Source organism: Pogona vitticeps, chromosome 4 (genome assembly GCF_051106095.1).
Source record: "Pogona vitticeps strain Pit_001003342236 chromosome 4, PviZW2.1, whole genome shotgun sequence".
NCBI lineage: Eukaryota > Metazoa > Chordata > Lepidosauria > Squamata > Agamidae > Pogona > Pogona vitticeps.
The window spans coordinates 177312499-177333849 of record NC_135786.1 but is presented as its reverse complement, the minus strand read 5'-3'; the positions used below and the strand labels follow the sequence as shown (position 1 = coordinate 177333849).

Sequence of the window (21351 nt, the reverse complement as noted above, 5' to 3'; positions counted from 1 at the left end):
TGTTAGAGAGTATAAGATAAGATGAAATGAATATATTGTAATAAATTACTCTAGTTGCGACGGATAGAAAAGTAGAAAAAATACAATAAAATATTTATTTAAAAAGTCTCAAGGGTACTCAGTGTAGTATGATGGATTATGACTCAGAAGACTTGGTTTGGATTCTCTGGCTATGCCATGGAAACTCATAAAGGGTGTGTGTGGAACTGGTGAAACCATTCCTTAAACATCTCACTTACCTTGAAAACCCTGTTAGAGTTTCTATGTCAGTTCTGACTTGACAGGAGAAAATGACAATTTAAGTCTTAGCCATTTTGAGAAGAATTATTTTGCTGAAGGCTAGCCTTATTCAATATATAACTGTATATGGATTGGTGTATTAAATCAACATTTTACTGGTATCCATCCCCATCATTATCATCACCTCATTATGAACACATATGGCATTTTGTGTGAAGCACATTGTTGCTGTTGCATATGTTGATGGGTTTATTACAATCACATTATAGTTTGGTGTTTTTTTTGTCGTCTCATTGAATAGCATCTGCTTGTAGGACCCCTAAATTTATGCACTTTCTAACAATGTACATTTAGTGAACAAGCAAATAAATCATATTTTAATTTCCAGCCAGGTGTTTAGAGGGATTGTTGCACTGCAAGGGCTGACTGATGTTGGCAAAGTGAGCAGGCAATGTGTTCATACACCTGTGATGGTGAACTGATTGAATGTGGTTTAGTATTTTGTAATCAGTGCAGGCACATGAGCAAAACGTTGCTCCATCATTCCTCCTGGCCATTTGTAGAAGCTGTTTGGGTTATTTGCTCTCTATGCTAGTACAGAGTGAGATGTTGGTATTTTAAGTAGCGACTTTTAAATTGCTCCTGCCTAGTAAACACAATCCGTTTGTCGAGTTCACTTCTTCCACCCCAGCCCCCCTGCCCACCCCATTGGTCTCTTAAGTAGAGACCTTCTGGTGCTAGGAAGTACCTCAGAAGGGATTATTATTAAAAGGCATTAAATGGATTCTGTAATCAGAAGTGCTTTTATTTGTGTTATGGTTTTGCCCTCTGGGTACCTTTCAGAAAGTATTGCATAGAAACTACACAGCTGAAAGAACTGCTCATAGAGCCAACAGTTGTTAACATAAGTGTGCTTTTAAAGAAGATGACAGTTATTAAATACACGAGTTAAATTCATTTATTCTCTAGCATGTTCTATGGCTTAGTGAATTAGCGATATGAAAACTGGTGAACATGAATGCTTATTTCATTTGAGGCTTGTTGAGTTTTTTTTCTCAACAATGTAAGTGACTAATGCCTCCTTTAATTTCTCTCATATTTATTTGTTAGTACTGTATTTGTCACTTCTCTAAACTGTCTTAAATGCTCCTCTTACAAGGAGAAATAAGCCTTCCTATAACAGGGAAGAAGTTAAATATAAAATTAGAGCTGTCATAAAAATATGTTTGAAATGTAGACCATTCTTCATTACCCAAAGCTTTTATATTGGGGTGTTCAAGGTGGTCTTGTCTGTCCTACCATCTAACATTGCATTATTCAAGGTGATGAACAACAAACAGTCAAAACCAGAGTATAACCATGTCATTTCAAAGAAGGGCTTAGTTTGTACTTAAAATGGCACAGGATACTTCATAATACTATAGAAAAACATATATTTCTCAATACATGTGAAGTATGTCCCTCTAGTGGTGACTTCCAGAAGAAAATTCTATGGACACCTGACATATCAAAATGCCATCCATAAGAGAAAAATGATCATAGCTAAAGAGACAAGGAATGAATGAATGAATGACATTTCCTAGAAACTGAATTGTCTTTATGCCAATATTGTAGTGAACATCTAAAATCAAATTATTTTGGTATTCTTGAGAAGATACCTGGAAAGGTGTTGATCATGTTTTATTAGATACGAACATTCCATTTCAGAATACGGAGTCAATTTCCTCACTAATCCACTTGATGTCAGACATAGGAAGTTTAGGTAAACATGCACTTTATATTATGTAAAAACTGGGATTAATATTGTATCCATAATTCTGACAGGTCAAATTATATTCTTAGCAGAATACATAGGTGATTAAAAGATAAGTGAAAGAAAACCGTTGCTTTATCTGAATTAAGGAGAAAATCATATATGGACAGAACGTTTTATAAAACAAAAGGTTACTTATCTTGAATTCTCCATTTGTCACTCAGTATCTCAGTTGCAAACAAGCATGATACATTAGTGTTGCAGATAACAAATAGACTCATACATTGACACTAAGAGAATGCTCCAAGAAACAGCAAATTGTTTGTTTCTGTATTATATTTTGATTCCACCTTTCTACTCAGTGATTCAAAATATTGCACATATTACTTCTCTATTCTTTCTTTCATTCTGTATCATGGATTTGGTTGCAAAACAAAGATGGGCCCAAGGTCACTCTGAATTTTTATGTGAAAATGGAACTTGAAAGAGATTTCTCATTTTAACACTCTATTGCACTCTTTTAAGAATGCAATGTGGTTAATGTCAAAAGCTGATACATATACTTGTCTTAAATGTAATAATTTCAAAGGGGGTACACCATTACATTTTGTGGAATATAACTGATAAAAACCTGTGCCTAATAAAAATTATTAGTGTGCCACAGGAACCAATGTTGTTTTATTCTTAAATTTGTTGTAAGTTCCCTTTACTTTCTAGGAATGCTTAGAATTGAACAAGGTGGATAAAAATCAATTTTTTAAAAAAATCAAATTGATTTAAATCATGATTTAAATTTTTAAAAATATTTTTTATTTAGATTGTCAAGAAACCTGATTTTTTAAGTTTAAATCAAATACACCCTTAGATTGGGAGGATTATAATGTTCTATTGAAGAGGACTAGCATCCTAGTGTTAAATATTTGCTTCAGTTTATTTACCTGTGATAGTGTTTCACTGGTAAATAAACTGATTTTGTTTCACTGAAAAAGCAGAATTTGGAAAAGTTATATTTTTGAATTTGCAAGACTCAGAATATCCCAGCCAACAGGGTCCATGAGCAAGCTGGACAGATCTTATACTGATGCTTGTTTTGACTGTAAAACCTCTAATGTGTTGGAGAAGGATATCATAAAAATGGCCTCTTCCTCTGCAAATCTACATTATTCCTCTTTAAAGCCTTTCCTTCATGTTCAGTATAATTCCTCTTTGCCTCTGGCATTCAGGTTGTGAAGCAGCATCCTCAAAGAGGAATACTTAGCCTCAGCATATCTTTTTATTTTTTGATTTATTTTTATTGGATTTCTATCCTACCCATCTAGACCAAATGTCTACTCTGGGTGGCATTACAAATTTAAAAACAGCATTGGAGAGATAATCGAGCCCTGCGGAACCCACAATTGAGGCTCCACGGGGCTGAGAAACTCTCTTCAATCTGCACTCTCTGGGGACGGTCCTCCAAGAAGGAACCGAGCCAGGCAAGAGCCAGGCCACCGATTCCCCACTTGGAGAGCCTCCCCAGGAGAATACCATGGTCGACGCTATCAATATCTGCTTTCAAAATGATAGTGAAGTGGATCCGCATCAAGTTAGTTGGGCACTGAATGGGAGGAATTAGTTATCAGTTTTATAGAGTTTAATGGGAATTGAATTCTGCCAATCTAACGTGGAAAGCTAGTATAGCTCAAGGGTTGGGGTGCTTGGCAACAAAGCCAAGGGCTGGAATCCCCAGGGTGCTTCCCAAAGAGACCAGCCAAGATCATCCAGAGCAAGTGTGGCTGATGGAGTTGTGTGCCCTATCACTTGTATGGCATCGGGCAAGCTGCACAATCCCAGAACAGCGCTAGAAGGAGGGACTGGTAAACTACATCTGACTGCTTTTTACTTAGAAAATCTTACGAGGAGTTTTTGTTGTTATGTGCTATCAAGTTGCTTCCAACATATGGTGGTCCTATGAAGGAGTGATCTCTAAAATGTCCACAGTAGCCCTGCTTAGTTCCTGTGGATTCAAGCCTGTGACTTCCTTTATGGAGTCAATCAGTTGCCATAAATTGGAAATGCTTTATAAGCAAATAATTGATTGATTGACTGATTGATTGATTATGTGTTTGTAAGGCATTTCCAATTCATGGAAATTAATTGATTTAGTAACTAACTAACTAGTTAATAAATTACAGTGGTGCCTCGCATAGGGATGTTAATCCATGCAGCAAAAATCGCTGCTAAGTGATTTCGTCGCTATGCGATTTTAAAAAGCCCATAGAAACGTATTAAACCCTGTTTAATGTGTTCCTATGGGCAAAAAACTAACCTTAAAGCGAAGATCCTCCATACGGCGGCCATTTTCGCTGCCTCTTAAGCGAGGAATCTGTGCAAAAACACAGCGGGCAGACATTTTTTTTACCTGGCAGCCATTTTGGAACTGCTGATCAGCTGTTAAAAAATCATTGCTTTGCGATGATCGGTAAGGGAAACAGGGAACTGATCATTGCAAAGCAAAAAAACCATTTAAAACATCGCAATGTGATCGCTTTTGCGATCGCAAAAAGTTAATCGCTATGCGGTTTTGTCGCTAAACGGAGCACCCATTAAGCGAGGCACCACTGTATTAGCCTTTATTTGGAGCCAGTGTTATTCAAGCAAACTTTTAGCTTTCCCTATGATTGCATCTATAGAGTGTTGTTGTTGCTGCTGTTGTTTAAATCCAGTTACAATTGTGTTGATTGGTTTTACTAAATATTATTTGTGTTATTTCTTATAATCTGTTTTTGAACATATTTTACACAGAAAGCTAGAATATAGATTAATAAGCTCAATGATGCTATTTCTTACTGTGCCTTGAGACTGATAACTGGGCTACAGCTTGAGGACTGTCGTCAGCTGAGAAGAATTTTGTTTATAACATGTCACGCTAATAGTTGGTATAACCTTGCCGTGTTGAAGCTAGTAAGTCTCAGGCAGAATCATTTCCTTCGTAGACATTTTAATTCAAGGTAGCTGAGTTGAATGTGACCCTGAAAGCATTCATTCCAGAAATGAGCTGTGGGTATCCCATTCTTGTTTATATAATTATTATCTAGAAACTAGCTTGATGACCATTTTATAGCAGTTGCTGGAAATATGTGGCCCTCCAAATCAGTGTTTGATAGACACAAACCTAGTGTTGTCTGATTCGGGAAGCTAAACAGGGTTGGGGCTAGTTAGCATTTTGATGGGAGATCTTATTCTTCACCTTGTCAAGCCTACTGGGACATTGTTTGGGTCAACTTTTTTCTTCTAATCATTACAGCTCTGCAAGAACACCTTACCAAATTGCTGATTGCCAGTTGATGCTATTTGTAGCATCATAATATCTTTCTTCATATGATTAATGAGAATTGTCATTGTTAAGATGTAGTGATAGGTCAGGATTGCTAATAATTATTTTATCACTCATGAACAGCATGCTCATGCCTATAGGCCAGTGGCTCTTGCTTAGCTTTTCCCACAAATGGCAATGGCTAAGCTAACTGGGAACTGAAAAAGAAACACCAGATTTTGGGTTAGCTTAAATTGAGAGGCTGTAAACAACCATTACATGAGGTTTCTCACGTTCCTAAGTTGTAAATCAGAGTGTTTTTGTTTTTCATTTGATCATCCTGAGATAAACATAGCTTCTCTTTGCAGATTGGTTGTGCACACCAATGTCTGAAGATTACTTCATTATGTGTGCAGAAGCCACCTTCTCTTTCTGAGGTTTTGCATAGTTTGGCTCTGAGATTCTTGGTTTATTGCTCTACAACAGACCTGGGCCAAGGTATGGAACTGGTTTCTGTTCTTAGGAGAATGACAAGCCAGATTCCACCTTCTTCACTTGTTTCAAATTTGTTCAACTGCTCTTGTTGATGAGATGAGCCAAGTGGAGGTGATCTGGCAGTTGTATGAGCCCTAGAAAGGTTGTCAGATTTCTCGGCCACTTTTGCTTGTCTTTGTATTTTAATGCAGCTTCACTTGAACACATGCATGCCTAGTATTTAAGAGCAGTAACATAATCTCTTGGAAAGCACTTGGAAGGTCAAGATATTATGCCTAGCTTCCTTGTGTTGAATGAAATCAAAAGTTCAGTGAAGTACAAGTTGTAGCAAATGAAACCTGAAAGAAATGTAATTTACAAGGAACAATTCTGACAACAATTCTTGTCTGTTTTTTCTTTTATAGGTGCCTCTTATACCATTTCTCTTGTGAAGGCTATTCAGTTCTGGAGACCTTTTTTAATCGAACGCTCTACAAATTATTACCTCTGGACTCCCAGCTGACATCCTGCTGGAGGCTATAGCTACTAAGCCAACTGGAACTGTGCCCATTGTCTTGTCAAGGATTTTTTGTTTTCTTACACAGGGAGAAGAAGTGAAAATGAAGCTGGGCAAAGTGGAGTTTTGCCATTTTTTGCAGATAATAGCTCTTTTCCTCTGTCTTTCTGGGATGAGTCAAACAGAACTTCCAAGGTCCAAATCAAAGCCCTATTTCCAGTCTGGGAGATCACGAACCAAGCGCAGTTGGGTGTGGAATCAGTTCTTTGTGCTAGAGGAGTACATGGGAACCGATCCTCTCTATGTAGGAAAGGTAGGAAACTTTGTATGGTGTTGTTCTGTTTGATGGGAATGGTTAAGATGTGATAGTGAATTGCATTTAAGTTAGACTAAGCTGTTATTAAAGACTTATTTCAACTCAGGTCTGAGCACCCTGACGTAAGGTAAAGGTTCCCCTTTACAATTTTTGTCCAGTCGTGTTCGACTCTAGGGGGCGGTGCTCATCCCCGTTTCCAAGCCATAGAGCCAGCGTTTTGTCCGAAGACAATCTTCCATGGTCACATGGCCAGTGCGACTTAGACACGGAATGCTGTTACCTTCCCACCAAGGTGGTCCCTATTAATCTACTCGCATTTGCATGCTTTCGAACCGCTAGGTTGGTGGGAGCTGGGACAAGCGACGGGCGCTCACTCTGTTGCGTGGATTCGATCTTATGACTGCTGGTCTTCTGACTCTGCAGCACAGGCTTCTGTGGTTTAGCCCACAGCACCACCACGTCCCTTTTACCCTGACGTAAAAGTATATTCAATTCATCTCAGCAGATTCAAGACTTCTGGTACAAATATCTTGAGTGGAGTGGCTGTTGGAACTCTTTGATTTCTATCACACTCATAGGAATATGTATAAAGCAGAGGCAGATAAGTAGTGGACCTTCCAATGTTGTTGGACTACAAGGTTGATTAGAAGTTTCATTTAATTTCTTTTACATTATATTATGCTATCTTAATTTTATATTGTGTATTCTGCAAAGGCCTGTGTGCTATATAATAAACTGAATGTGTTCATTTGACTACAGATCCCATCAGCTTTAGCCATCATAGCCAATATTGTGGACAGATGGGACTTTCAGTTCAGCAACATCTGGAGGCCATGCCTTTCTGGTTTCTTGGTATAAGATTTTCTGCCCCACATTGAGCAAATAAAAATGTACATAGAAGGCTTTTAAATTTTGATAAATTTGACAAAAGCCATGTCTGCAGCCCTCATACTCCCCAAAGTCATTGTAGAACATTTTCCCATGTATTACTCTTCAGTCCCTTTGCTTGATTATTTCTGGTGCTTTTTAGTAATCTTCTGTTGATCGTGGGGCCACCAATACAGCTAGATTTCAACTTCCTTTATCACCAGTTATTATCAGTGTTCAGGGATGATGGCATTATTAGTCCAACAACATCTTGAGATTCCAGGTTGGAGCCAGAGCTCTGAAACTTTTGCACAGTTCTCTTGGGAATTGATACTGAATTAAGCAAGCTCTCTATCACCTATGAGAAAGAGGCAGAATGGTGGTAACTCCTCCTCTCAGAAGGAGTTTATGACATCATCCAGGAGAGTTTTCTCTACACTGAAGAATCAGCCAAGAGCTTAGCAACTTTGGGGAGAAGCATTCCCCTGCAGCCAAGCTACTTCCATGATTGCCACGATGATGATGATGACGAAAGCCATGGGTGCTGCAAGGCGACCAATGAGTGGGCTGGCCAGTTCAGGGAGGGGAGAGACTAGATGTACGTGGTACCTGTGATGCCGGTATTCATATTCGTAACCCCATGGATATGGAAACAAATATCTCATGTCTACAGTAGTAGGAATCAACTTTTAGTTTGAATAAGGAATGAAATATTTAGTTCTGGAGTTCATTTGGCTGATCATGCATGCATTGACAATGATTAGGAAGGGGTAGGTGACTTGGAAGCCAAGTAACTGCAAAAGATTATTATTATTATAGAGAATGCCGGGTGAAAATGTATTACTTTGTGCTTTTTGTACTTCAGCAGGGATTGTTTGGCATACAAATAATAATACACAGAACTCTTAAATTCTGTGCATATGGGTTTGAAGCTGCAGAAGAATATCATGTGCTGTTATACTATTTAAGAAATACTGCTATGGAAATCTGTATAGAAATACTTGTGCAGAGGAAGACAAAGTTAAAGATGTGCATGCAGCCAAAATATAGGAATTTCCATATTTTCTTTAACAACTTAACCATGCAACCCTAATGGTCTTTAATTTACCGTATTTTTCGCTCCATAAGACGCACCTTTCCATAAGACGCACCAATTTTTTAAGAGAAGAAAACAGGAAAATATAATCTGTTTTCTTCACTCCATAAGACGCACAGACTTTCCACCCCCCTGTTTTGTGGGGAAAAAGTGCGTCTTATGGTGCGAAAAATACAGTAGTTTCCTTGGACTGAATGCTGATCAGAATTCTCTAGAAGCAATGAGTATGGCATTTCAACACCTTCCAATATTATATAGTATTAAGCTTCAAATTAGGAATTTATGATTCCCTTCTCTTTATTTTTTATTTTTATTTGTTGGTTCTGAGCATATATCTGCATCCAGAGCCTAAGCAGGAGCTTAGGGGGACAGCTGGAAGAATTTGACAGCTGAACAAGTTTTCCTTTTGCAGCTTTTTGTTGCAAGTCTAACTCATAAATAATAATATTTGACTAAACAGCACTAAGTGACATGACAGTGACACAATTCTTATATTTTCATATGCAGCATTTGAAAGTAGTCTTTGTAGGATGAAATCAGATTATTGTGAACCGTTTAAAAGTGCACTTTTGCTACACCTTTTCCTGTTCTAATACTAGCTGTTGAAAGCATTTTTGGAGCTCAACATCCAGAAAATGATATTTGTTCATATGGTGCAACTTTATGTAAGGTTTTTACTACTCCCACCCTTCCAATCAAAATTAAGTGTCATCTAAAGGTTAAGTGTAGTTCATTTTTCTCCTTTACTTTGCTTTCAAATGATTTTTCTTCCCAAGATCTTGTCAGAATGTTCATCAAGACTGTGGTTCAGATATTCATTACCTCGCCCCTTCCATCTTTCACAGTTCTAACATGCTTTCTGGCCTGTGACAATGCAATATGCTCTAAGTCATTACCTTCCCCAGAAGGCTTATGGTGTGTCCTTTGATTGTGGCTGTACATCCTCTTCATGCTTGCTTTACTATTGTAACTGTATTCTGTAGCTTTTCTTCAGTGACAGACTGACAAAAGACAGTGATACGGGAATGTGGAAGGTGAGGTGATAATGTTTGAAGGTAATTCATCCAGCTGCCTGTTTCTGTTTATTTGGCTGCTTATCTTTTACATTGTGAGAAGTGTAACCCATTGAGTGCGTTATTAAAGGAAACTGATTATACCTGCACCCAATGTATGGGGAAAATATGCACTCTTTTCATAGGCAGTTCTGCATCTCTGTAAGTGTACATAGTGACTCACCTTGAGGACAAAACCTTTATTTTTATGAAGTCTTTGAAAAAACATACCTTCTGGTATTTATAATTTTAAGCATCTGCTAAACCAGCAACATTTTCCAAAAATGAACTTCAGAGTAAGATTTTCTCTCTCGCTCGCTTTTATACACACACACACATGAGTACAGTATTAACCAACCTTAAATAAACAATAAACAGCAATATCCTAAAACTGATGGGAATAAAACGGTAACAGTGGTTATGCAGACAGACTAAGGTATGCTGCAATGAGAAAGACTTTAAGCAAATAGTAGAGCATGAAAGTCACGATTCACTAAGGAACCAGGTGAAAGTGAGAAGATAGAAAAAACATGTAATATGATACTCCTGTGGCATATGTCCAACTACAGAACCTTCAGACACACCAGTGATACCTAGTGGATGTACAAAAAGTCTATTTTGTATTGACCATTGGCTAACGCATCCAATTTGCAACTGGTTACATGATCATAGGGTATATTTTCCAGATGTATATACTGACCATCCAGTATCTATATCCAGTATATGTTCCACTGTTTGGAGGCAGGTCCTTTGAAGGCAACCAGGGAAGGCCTTTTTTAGAATTTGCCACTAAATAATCAGTGACTTTAAGACTTGAACAGTAAGATCTGCTTCCTAGAAACTGATTGGAAAACACAGTTACATAGTGAGGTTCCTCACAATTTCAGCTTTTCAATAAGGAAGAAAGTATAACCTTCCTATATACTTCCTTCTTGAATAACAAAAGTACAACATTCAGGACATTATGGTACCTTGATTTTTCTGTGCAGGATATTCAGCTGTTTTCTTGAGTAAATTGGTTAGAGATGGTCAAGGATCTTATTTTATACACATTTTAAAGCAATTCAAACAGATTTGAGTCTGATAAACACCGGGATCAGAATGGATGTAACTTTGGCTCTGGCTTGTCCTGTTTTAATGGGTACTTTTCAGTTGGTGCAGCCTGATGATGTGGGCAGGATTCTTGGAGAGGTGAATGCCCCACATGTGTGCTGGACACTTGCCCTTCCTGGCTCATAAAAGCAGCCAGAGGAGAATGGCCGATTGGGTACACGGAGTGGTAAATGCCTCCTTGCAGCAGGATAGGATCCCAGCTTGCTTAAAAGAGGCAGTGATAAGACTGCTATTGAAGAAGCCCTCCATGGATCCCAGTGAACTGGATAACTACCGGCCAGTCTCAAACATCCCATTCCTGGGCAAGCTACTGAAGCGTGTGGTGGTTTCTCAGCTCCAGGGATTCCTGGATGAAGTGGATTATCTAGACCCATTTCAATCTGGTTTCAGGCCTGACTATGGGACAGAGGCAGCTTTGGTTGCCTGGGTGGATGACCTAGTCCAGGAACTGGACAGGGGGAGTGTGTCCCTGTTGGTTCTGCTGGACCTCTCAGTGGCTTTCAGTATCATCAACCATTGTATCCTTCTGGGCTGTCTCTTTGGAATGGGACTTGGAGGCACTGTTTTACAGTGGCTAGAGTCTTTCCTGGAGGGAGAACTCAGAAAGTGGTGCTGGGTGGCTCCTGCTCAATGCCCTGGCCATTGGCCTGTGGCATTCCTCAGAGTTCTGCTTTTTCACCCATGTTTTTTAACATCTACATGAAATCGCTGGGAGAGGTTGTCTGGAGTTTTGGAATTCGGTGTCACCAGGATGCGGATGACACCCAACTCTATCTCTCATTTCCACCTAATTCCAGGGAAGTTGTCTTGACTCTAAACCAGTGCCTGGCATCAGTAATGGTCTGGATGAGGGCAAACAAACTGAAATTTAATTCAGACAAAACAGAGGTGCTCCTGGTTAGTCTGAAGGCAGATGAGGGAATAAAGCTACCAGTGCTGGATGGGGTTACACTCCCCCTGAAAACTTAGGTCTGCAGCTTGGGTGTACTCCTGGATTCATCCCTAAGCTTGGATGCCCAGGTCTTGGTGGTGGCCAGGAGTGCATTTGCACAGCTAAAACTGGTCTGCCAGCCGTGCCTGTTCCCTGAGATGTTTGATTTGGCTACAGTGACACATGCCTTAGTTACATCCTGTTTGGATTACTGTAATGTGCTCTATGTGGGGCTGCCTTTGAAGACGGTTCGGAAACTTCAGCTGGTGCAAAAGCCTTCAGCCAGTCTACTGATTGGGGCCAGTTAGAGGGACTATATAATGTACCTGTTACAAGAACTGCACTGGCTACTGGTCCGTTTTCAGGCCCAATTCAAAGTGCTGGTCATTACCTATGAAGCCCTGTACAGCTTGGGTCCAGGCTACCTGAAGGACCATATATCCCTATATGCACTTTCTCAGTGATTAAGATCAGCAGAGGAGGCCCTCCTCTCAGTCCCATTGCCAGCACAAGCACAGCTGATGCGGATACGGGAGAGGGCCTTGTCTGTGGCAGCTCCCAGGCTATGGAACGCTCTCCCTTGGGAGATCAGGATGGCCCCTTCCCTGTTATCCTTCCGAAAAATGCTAAAGACCGATCTTTTCAGGCAATTAACAATTACAACTGAATCCCTGAACCCCATTTTAGCAGATTATTTTAATCTTTTCCATGTTTTAATGTTTTAATTTAATTTTAAACCATATATTGTTTAATTGTCTTTTAATATTTAACTTGTCTTTTTAATTGTGTGAATTTTAATGTGAGCCGCTTTGCGTCCCTTGTTGGGAGAAATGCAGCATATAAACAAAATTACTACTACTACTGCTGCTGCTGCTGCTGCTGCTGCTGCTGCTGCTGACATATTTTCATTGGCTGCCTGTTTCCTTCCATGCCAACTTCAAAGTGCTAGTGCTAATTTACAATGCTGTTAATGGTTTGGGACCTCATTACCTATTTGGGTGTCTCTCCTAAAGGTCATGTAATGTGGCCACCCAGACTGATAACATGCTTTCAGTAGTGGAACTGATTTTGCAGTACCTTTCATAGAAAAATGCACTCACTTTCTTCATTTTATCACCTTTGTTTATGTTGTGAAAAATAACAACTTTGTTGTTAGCTGGGATCCCGATCTACCTACTGCTCCTCACCTCCATTATTGTGTGACACAAATACAAATGGCAATTTTAATTGTATTTTAATGATTTTATCTTTACTGTATTGAATTTTAATTGTTGTAAGCCGCCCAGAGACCTCTGGGTAGTGTGGGCGGCATATAAATTAAATAAGTAAATAAATAAATAAATAATACCACAGATTTTGGCTGGATTTAGCATCCAGTCATTATTCATGGTCTCCTCAAGCTGTACCTCAGTTTTAGGTCTTCTACTACACGCACATGACTTTGGAGCATAGTACCTATCTCTTCATACTGGTGTTAGAGAAAGAAAGGCCAAGAAAGAGGACAATAGTACTCACATATTCTATTATATGTACTTTGGAAATATATATTGTTTCAAAATGTCTATAGATTAAATATGGCCTAGCCACCATAAAGGGTCTTGGCCAACAGTGATGGGTAATGGGGGTAGTATTTCATCACCATCTCTATATCCATTGGTTTTCTATTCCTTGTCTTATATTCTCAGAAATTAGACTGATATTTTTTACAATTGGGATTTATAAGACTCGGGTTTCCTGGAGGCTTCACTCTGGGATTCCTTATGGAAGCATTATGTGATATGTTAAGTAGTTATGGAAATTCATGTTGTAGGCTAATGTTGCTAGGAGGCGGAGCCAAGAGAAATGTAATAAAGAGGCGGAGTCAGAGAGTGAAAGCAGTCAGTCAGAGTCAGAGTGAGAGATCAGAATGGAGAAGGAGATAGAGTGTGGTATTTGGGAGATCTGAGGTGTGATTAGAGTGAAAAGTGAATAAGAACTGTAATGAAATAGAAGGTGAGATTGATGATAATAGAAGATACCTATGATTAATATTCATACATCTGTAATCAATAAACAAGTTTTATTTAAAAGACAGTGAAGTTTGGACCTGCATCTTCATCCTTCCGTAATTAAAGTTGATTTAGTGATCAACTGGTGGCAGCGGGGTGAAAAGGAGTAGTAGTTTGCCTTCCTGTGCTCTGTGTTTGGAGGGTCAAGCAAGGGGCATGAGGGTGAACACTACAGTAATGGGGGTAGTATTTCATCAACATTTGTATATCCATTGTTTTCTATTCCTTGTCTTATAGTCTCAGAAACTAGACTTTGATATTTTTTACAATTGGGATTTAGAAGACTCGGGATTCCTGGAGGCTTCATTCTGGGATTCCTTATGGAAGCATTCTGTGAGTCAGCCTCATGGTGTAATACCCTGTTTCCCCCCAAAATAAGACCTAACCTGAAAATAAGCCCTAGTATGATTTTTCAGGATGCTCGTAATATAAGCCCTACCCCAAAAATAAAGCAAAGCATGCTGCTCATACACCGCCCCATAGTGCTTCAAGTACTCTCTGGACGGTTTACAAGTTAATTATGCAGGCTACACATTGCCGCCCCCCCCCAGCAAGCTGGGTACTCATTTTACCGACCTCGGAAGGATAGAAGGCTGAGTCAGTCCTGGCTATCTGGGATTGAACTCCAGGTTGTGAGCACAGTTTTGGCTGCAGTACAGCAGTTTAACTACTGCACCCTCCCTCCACCATTGTGCAGCATTGTGCAGCAACCAGAATGAGATGAAATGACTGTATTTGAATAAACGTAGATTGTTGTACACGGAAAAAAAATCCCCTGAAAATAAGCCTTAATATATTTTTAGAGCAAAAAATAAGACCCTGTCTTATTTTTGGAGAAACAGGGTAGTTAAACTGTAGTCCCACACTCAAAACTCTGCTGATGGGTTCAATTGCAGGTAGTGACCTTCAGGTTAACCCATCCTTCCATCCTTCTGAGGTTGGTAAATTGAGTACCCAAATATTGGGGGGGGGCAATATTTAGCCTGCATAATTAAATTGTAAACCATCCAAAGAGTGCATTAAGCACTATAGTAAAGGTAAAGGTTCCCCTTGACATTTTCAGTCCAGTTGTGTCCGACTTTAGGAGGCGGTGCTCATCCCGCTTTTAAAGCCATAGAGCCAGCCCCTGTCCGAAGACAGTTTTCCGTTGTCACGTGGCCAGCGTGACTAGGGAACGCACTCCCCCCCTTTTTGGGGGGTGAACTTACTGACAGTAGTAGCTAATTTCCTCTTGTAGCAAACAGTAGGAATGACTTTTGGTGTGGAACACAGCAGCAGGAGGAAAGAAATAAATGTCTCCTTTCTGCTAGCTGCAATAATGATAAATAATGGCCATCTCTAGAACAGAAAGCCAAGGAGGCCACTCTCGGAAACTTGTGGTGTGAGTTTTTCCTATTGATTTGATGTAGCCAGCCATACCTTTGGCTTTATACTTATGCTGTATTGCTTTTCCTGTTTTGGCAAGTTGTGTATATTGTATGCTGCCAAGCCAGGACCAGTTTGTAGTGACACTTTCAGGATAAGTGAGGTATATAAGGAACAGTTTTACCTGTGCCAGCCCACTCCATGAGTTTCTATGACTTAACAGGCATTCAAACCTAGGTCTCCTGGGTGTTACTCATTGCTTTATCCTCTGCACCACACTGAGTTGGGAAATTAGGTAGATTACGTGCGACAGTAAAAACATAACTAAAAAGGCTTCTGCTTTCTTTTTTTCTGGATGAAAGTTATAAAATAATTAACAGCTTGTTTGGATGAAAAATTGTATTTGAAAAACCAAACTATCAACAATCTTTTTCGTATTCATTTCTCAAGCAGTTATTTCATGCTGTGTGCTTAATGGCTGGAAGACATTCATTCACTTTCCCAATTTTTTATATGTGGGACTGAAGCTGAGATCTAAAGCCTTTAAAGAAACTTTGCTGAGCCTGTGGCTGTTATGGGATTTTGCATCTCTGATGTTTCCCCCTGATTTTTGTGAGCTTTTCACTGAGGGTATCATTCCACTGAGATCAGGAAAAAGCATGGCAGGGCACCAATTGCTCGTTTCCAGATGATTATTAACCCATATCACTTCATACTCCAGTGCATTTTACTTCTTGAAAATGCTTACCTGGCAATTCAGGGTTACTTTGATATATGTTTGGTGTTTTCTAGACATCAAATCATTTGCATTTTATAGCAGAATCTTGCACTTGGGTACTTAGAAGGTGACTTTCATTTCGGCACTCTTACTTCACAGATGTCTATGGGGCTGCATTGCAACCTCACAGTGCAATCTTAGACATGTCAGAAGTGAATCTTTTCAGGTTCAGTCAGGTGTGGGTAGTAGCTGTGTGATTGCAGTACAGTCCTAAAAGGAGACTACTGCAGAGTGAATTGGCACAGCTCCAATCTCATTCCAAGCCCTGTCAGTTCGTGCAAACTAGGGCAGAAAGTTTGTAGTGGGTTTGCTGGCATTTTCAGCTTAGTTGGTCTTATTATTTTAGTTCCTACCTTAAGGATTTTAAAAGATTGGGAGCATAACATACTTTAGGTATTTTACAGTTTTATTCATTTATTTCAGTGGTTCCCAAACATTTTCAAATTGGGGCTCCCTTAACTCTACCCCAGAGCCTCCCTGCACAAAAAGGATGCCTCAGCCTCTTATCCTGCTGCATAGGTGGGTGTTCAGGGAAAGGAATGTGGCTCTTTCTGGGCCTGGGCCTGGGCAGGTTGTTAGGCTCAATCCCAGCTGGCATGCAAGGAGACCCACTGGCCAAAGGGAGGGAAAAGAGGCAGCAGTGAAGCATGAGAGGATTCTGCTGTGCACCTAGCTGGGTTTGGTGCTATCCCAGGTTGTCACAGAAACCCACTTTGGGAATCACTGATTTATTTCATTTCTGTGTCAGCTCTAGGCTGGTGTAGCTGAGCGGCCCAGTATAAGCTTTCCTCATGTAGAATTGGGCGTCCAGAGCAGATGGGACTCCCCTCATGCCGAGTGATCTACTTTGACTTTCACCTCTGTGGGTGATCATGGAGCAAAAGAAGGCTAATTGCCTTAGAGAGAGAACAAAGGAGTTGAAAGCGGATGTCCGAGGCAGCGGAGCCTACTGACAATGCCCCGAGAGCTCTTTTATTTACTTAGCATGATTACATAATATGTTATGAGAGGATGCTAGTTACCTAATTGTAACTAGGATTGGCTAAAATAACTCTTTGATCTTATGCTCTACCTCTAAGCAAAAGGGCAGAATAAGGGGTTACCCCGCCTGCTGGCAGCTGCTGCATCCTGCCAGGAGTGTATGCACGTAACTGGTACAGAATGTAGCTACAACCTTTAGGCAGGAGTTTCCCACATCTCCCCCTTTTTTGTTTATTAAGCAAAGGCACATATTCTTTCATGTATTTTCAAACTACATATAAGTCTTTTTGGTGAAGACCTGAAAGTGAAGGTTTGAGACAGGTAGTTATCATGGAAAAGGAGGTTGGTATACATTGAATGAAGCAACAGGAACTTATAAGGAGTATGAGGAGTATAATTCCACACATTAAAATGAGAACAAAACACAACAGCGTTATGGAGTTGGCATTCAGCTGTGAGATAATGGCTGCTAAAAAACCCTCAGGAGTTTCTGGGATCTGCTGCTGGTTTAGAGTTATTTTTGCATCAGCACTCAGCATCTTTATCATCCCCCAAGTAACTTTGGGCTGAGTGCTTCCAGTGGCACGCAATCACCTGCTCCTGCTCCAGTGCTATCACTGGATTGAATTCCAGAATTGGGTTCTGCAGGTTGCGATGCCAACTCATTCTTTCTACAATATGGCCTCACACATCGAGCCAGGATCCACAAAAGACCTGTGGGAGTAAGCACAGCAGCATCGCCACGCCCCATGTTAGTAAAGGGGCTGGACACTCCCATTGAGGGTCAGGAGGTTGCTTCTAAGTCACCAGCGGCTGTTCCATGGGAATTTCTTTGCATAAGTGTTTCTCTACTGGCGACAACTTATGCTGACCAGCAGATATATTATTTAATGTGAATAATGCTATTGATACTGCATCTGGAACATCTAGGGGCTTAATTCCTCTGTTTTTTGTTTGTTTTGAAAGGAGAAATTTAAAAGAGTGGTGTGCTCATTCTACAATAGCCTGTTCTGTGCAATTATAAGGAATACCATGGGAAAATTGAATGTCCCATTCAAAGCAGAAAGTGGTAAAAGCGTGAGAGGTATAGGCAGGGCCATTGTCTGTTTTTAAGGCTTGAGGCCGGCCCATAATTGCAAATGTACATAAACAATGTTGTATGATGGTTGTTCTGGGTTTTTTGGGCTCTTTGGCTGTGTTCTGAAGAGCCCAAAAAACCCAGAACAAGCATTAGATCCCGGCCGTGAAAGCCTTCACAAATATAATGTTGTATGACATGGCAAGAGGTCTCACCACGAAGAGAGGCAGCCCAGATGTATCCTGAATAAGTATTAATAGATGAACATCAGAAAGAGGAGCAAAGGTAGGAACGTAAGTGACATCCATTTGCCAAAGTTGATTGGCACCCGTTCCTCGTGGGTTAACAGCATCAAAAGGAATGGAAATAAGAGACATGGAACAGGAAGAGCAAGAGGATACGATGTCTTGACCTTGAGAAAGCGAAATAGAAAACTACTTATAGAGTTGTTTAGCACACTGATGAAACAAGGAATGGCTGTCAATAGGATTGGAAAAGAGGGGGCACAAGGAACAGAGAGCAGAGTCTGCACGATGATTTCCCTCTGAGACAGCATCTTGAAATCTAGTATATCTGATGTGAGCTTCAAAAAATGGTTGTGATCAGGTAGCGAGGAGGTTCTTTAAAGTTAGAAACAGGGAAAGTAAGGAAAAGTCAAGAGCAGGAGAAGGATAGGTATGTGACAGATGATTGAGAAGGTTACATGCGTATTGAGTGTCTACAATGAGATTTAAAGGTTGCTCTTCAAACATTTGAAAGGCAAGGATGACAGCTGCCAATTCTGAACACTGCAAAGAGGTTTGAATAGAAGTTAAAAAAAGGTTTTCCAGGTTCCGGGAGGTTGCTGAAAAGTAATGACACCTCTGGTAGGCGCATCATCAGTAAAAACAATTATTGCATCAGGGAGAGGAGTGGCAAAGAAAAGAGAAGAAAAGCAAAAGGGTACTTGCTGAATGAATGTTAAGTGAGGGTCTTTAGGTGGATTAAAACGTATGTCGCCAACATAGTCTGCAAAAGCAATTTAATAAGTTAGTGATATAGACATTAAGTGATCATGGTCAGCTTTGGAAATAGGTAAGTAACAACACAGAAGATCCCATCCTGTAATCGCATTTAAAGTGGAGTAAACATTTCAGGGAGGAGTGTTAGATAAAGAAAGCCATTCTGCTACAGAAATGGCCTTGTCAGTCTTCAAGCTACACAACAACCCAGTAGGCAATTGGGGAATGTTCAAGATAACCAGCTGTAAGGGACCAAGAGAAGGAATGTCGTCGACCATGGTATGTCGCATTAATTTGATGTATGGCATCTTTCATAGACTTGCAATGGGTATGGAGTCAGCAGTAAAGACAGATGTCCCTGGAGTGCATTAAACAAAGGCTGCAATTCATGAGTAGGAATGCACAAAAATGGACGAGCCCAATTTAAGTGCCCGAGGAACTCTTGCAGTAATGCAAATTGAGATGGAGTTTTTAGTTTTGGTGAGAATGGTGAAGATGTAGCTTGCAACAGTTTGTGCCCTAGATAAAGAAACAAAGGTGTTATTTGTATCTTTTCTGGAGCTATGTGAAGGCCTTTTTTTCTAAGCAGTTAGCTAGAGAATCATAGACAGTACTGGGGAGGGATTGCCCAGTCACCAAAATGTCATTCCTGTAATGATATACAGTACAAGCAATTCATGATGTTCTAAGCAAAATTGCTGTAGGGCTAGATCCACAAAATGTTGACATAAGGTCGGGGAATTCAGCATTCCCCGAGGCAAGACTTTGCACTGATATCTTTTAAGTAGGTTGGGAATTGTTGTACACAGGGACTGTAAAGGCAAATTTTTCCCTGTCTTGTGGTGCTAAAGGAATAGTGAAGAAACAGTCCTTGAGATCTACTACCATTAGCTGATAGTGTTGGGGTATCAGATTCAGAATAGGTAAGCCGTATTGTAAAGGGCCCATAGGTTGAATGCGCTTGTAAACTTCCTGAAGGTTGTATAGCAAACACCACTTCCTAGATTTCATTTTGATGGTGAAAATGGAGGTGTTCCATAGACTGGTGGAATACTCTATATGTCCTTGATCTAACTGCTCCTTAACTAAGGCCTCCACTGTGTTTTTCTTTAGACAGTGCCCATCAATCAACCCAGACACATGGTCCAGGGAGCCACATTAAAGGCAAGGCTATGTCAGATTGCATAGAGGCCTGCATTATAAATTTGTCTGCAATTTTGCATCAACCTTTTTAAAGAGATTCTGACCCCAGATGGAAAAGGGAATTGGCAGAATGTAAGGAGTGATTGTAATTTGTCTAGGGGAGCCAGCTAGACTTTCCAGAACAATGGGCTGAAGGCTCTTCTGGGCTTGTTCATAGCCTCCAACTCCCCAAATGTCATGTACTGCCTGGGTGGGATAGCTTTCTGGTCAGTCTTTCTTTGCAATACTGGTAACATCAGCTCCTGTATCAATCAGGCCATTAAAAACAAGCGATCCCATTTTAAGAGAGAGTTGGAGCTGCGAGTGCTGGATGGTAGTTAAGGTAGCAACTCGAATAGAACCAAAATCCCCACTACAAGGGTTGGTAGAAGGACCCGTCTGTGTTAATGGAAACAACAACAATTGAGCGATAGATTCACCCACAGGAAGGACTTGCGATATATTGGACCAGGTTTGAATAATTAGGGGTCCTTCATAAACCCCATCAGTGACGCCTGGTACAACAAAAAAAAAAAAAAACCCTGTGCAGATATACTAGAGCAGGGGAGAATGAGACCCACAGTGTCTTTGGGTATTGGTCCATGATGTGCTGTTTTGACTTTGTAGACAGCGAGAGGGAATTGATAGTCGACCTCTTCGGCTGTGATCAGATCGTGACTGGTACTTTTAACAGTAGCAGGTTGGATTTCTTGAACTGCGGTAGTATTCACTGAGTTCCCCCCACTTGACCCGGGGCTGGAGTTCCACCTGACTTGGAGTTTCCTGGTGTTGGAACAGACCGGCATTGATCGGCCCAGTGATAAACTTTTCTAACACTGGGGGGGGGGGGGGTTAGAAGGACACTTATTATTTTGGGTGGTTGATCTGCATTCCCGTCTGAAGTGCCCTTCCTTGCGACATTTACAATCTTGGGTGGGGTTCAAGGAGGTAGCCATGGCTGTGGCCAAAAGCTGTGTGTTTTGAGTTTCTGCGCTGACATAATTTTAGCATGGCAGCAATGTCATTCTCTGGTTTATTGTAAATAGCCTGAAGGGCCGTTTTATAATCCATGTTAGCATTTTCAAATGCCAGCTGTTTCATCAAAATATTAGCAGCCTCAGTATTCTACACCTGCTGTTCAATCGCTCCTTGCAATTTCTTAATGAAAGACATATAGTCCTCTGTAGGACCCTGACACAAGTTGGCAAAAGACCCTAAAGGGGTGTCTTTGTCTGGGATTTTTATCCAGGCTGCCCTAACAATA

The 21351-nt window shown here is 40.4% G+C and overlaps 1 protein-coding gene across 4 annotated transcripts in view; it reads left to right on the top strand.

The window, feature by feature from the left end:
* The window catches only part of CDH7 (cadherin 7), a 150519-nt gene that overhangs the window by 12976 nt on the left and 116192 nt on the right, over positions 1 to 21351 (top strand). For 2 of the 4 annotated variants that reach the window (XM_072998766.2, XM_078391498.1), the window contains 2 exons: positions 5657 to 5786; positions 6188 to 6592. The exons of 1 other annotated variant lie outside the window; for it this stretch is intronic. In XM_072998766.2, the coding sequence (XP_072854867.2) occupies positions 6383 to 6592 (210 nt within the window). In that variant the 5' untranslated portion in view covers positions 5657 to 5786; positions 6188 to 6382. The remainder of the gene's footprint in view (positions 1 to 5656; positions 5787 to 6187; positions 6593 to 21351) is intronic. One more of the 4 variants, XM_020791758.3, reaches the window with a different exon arrangement.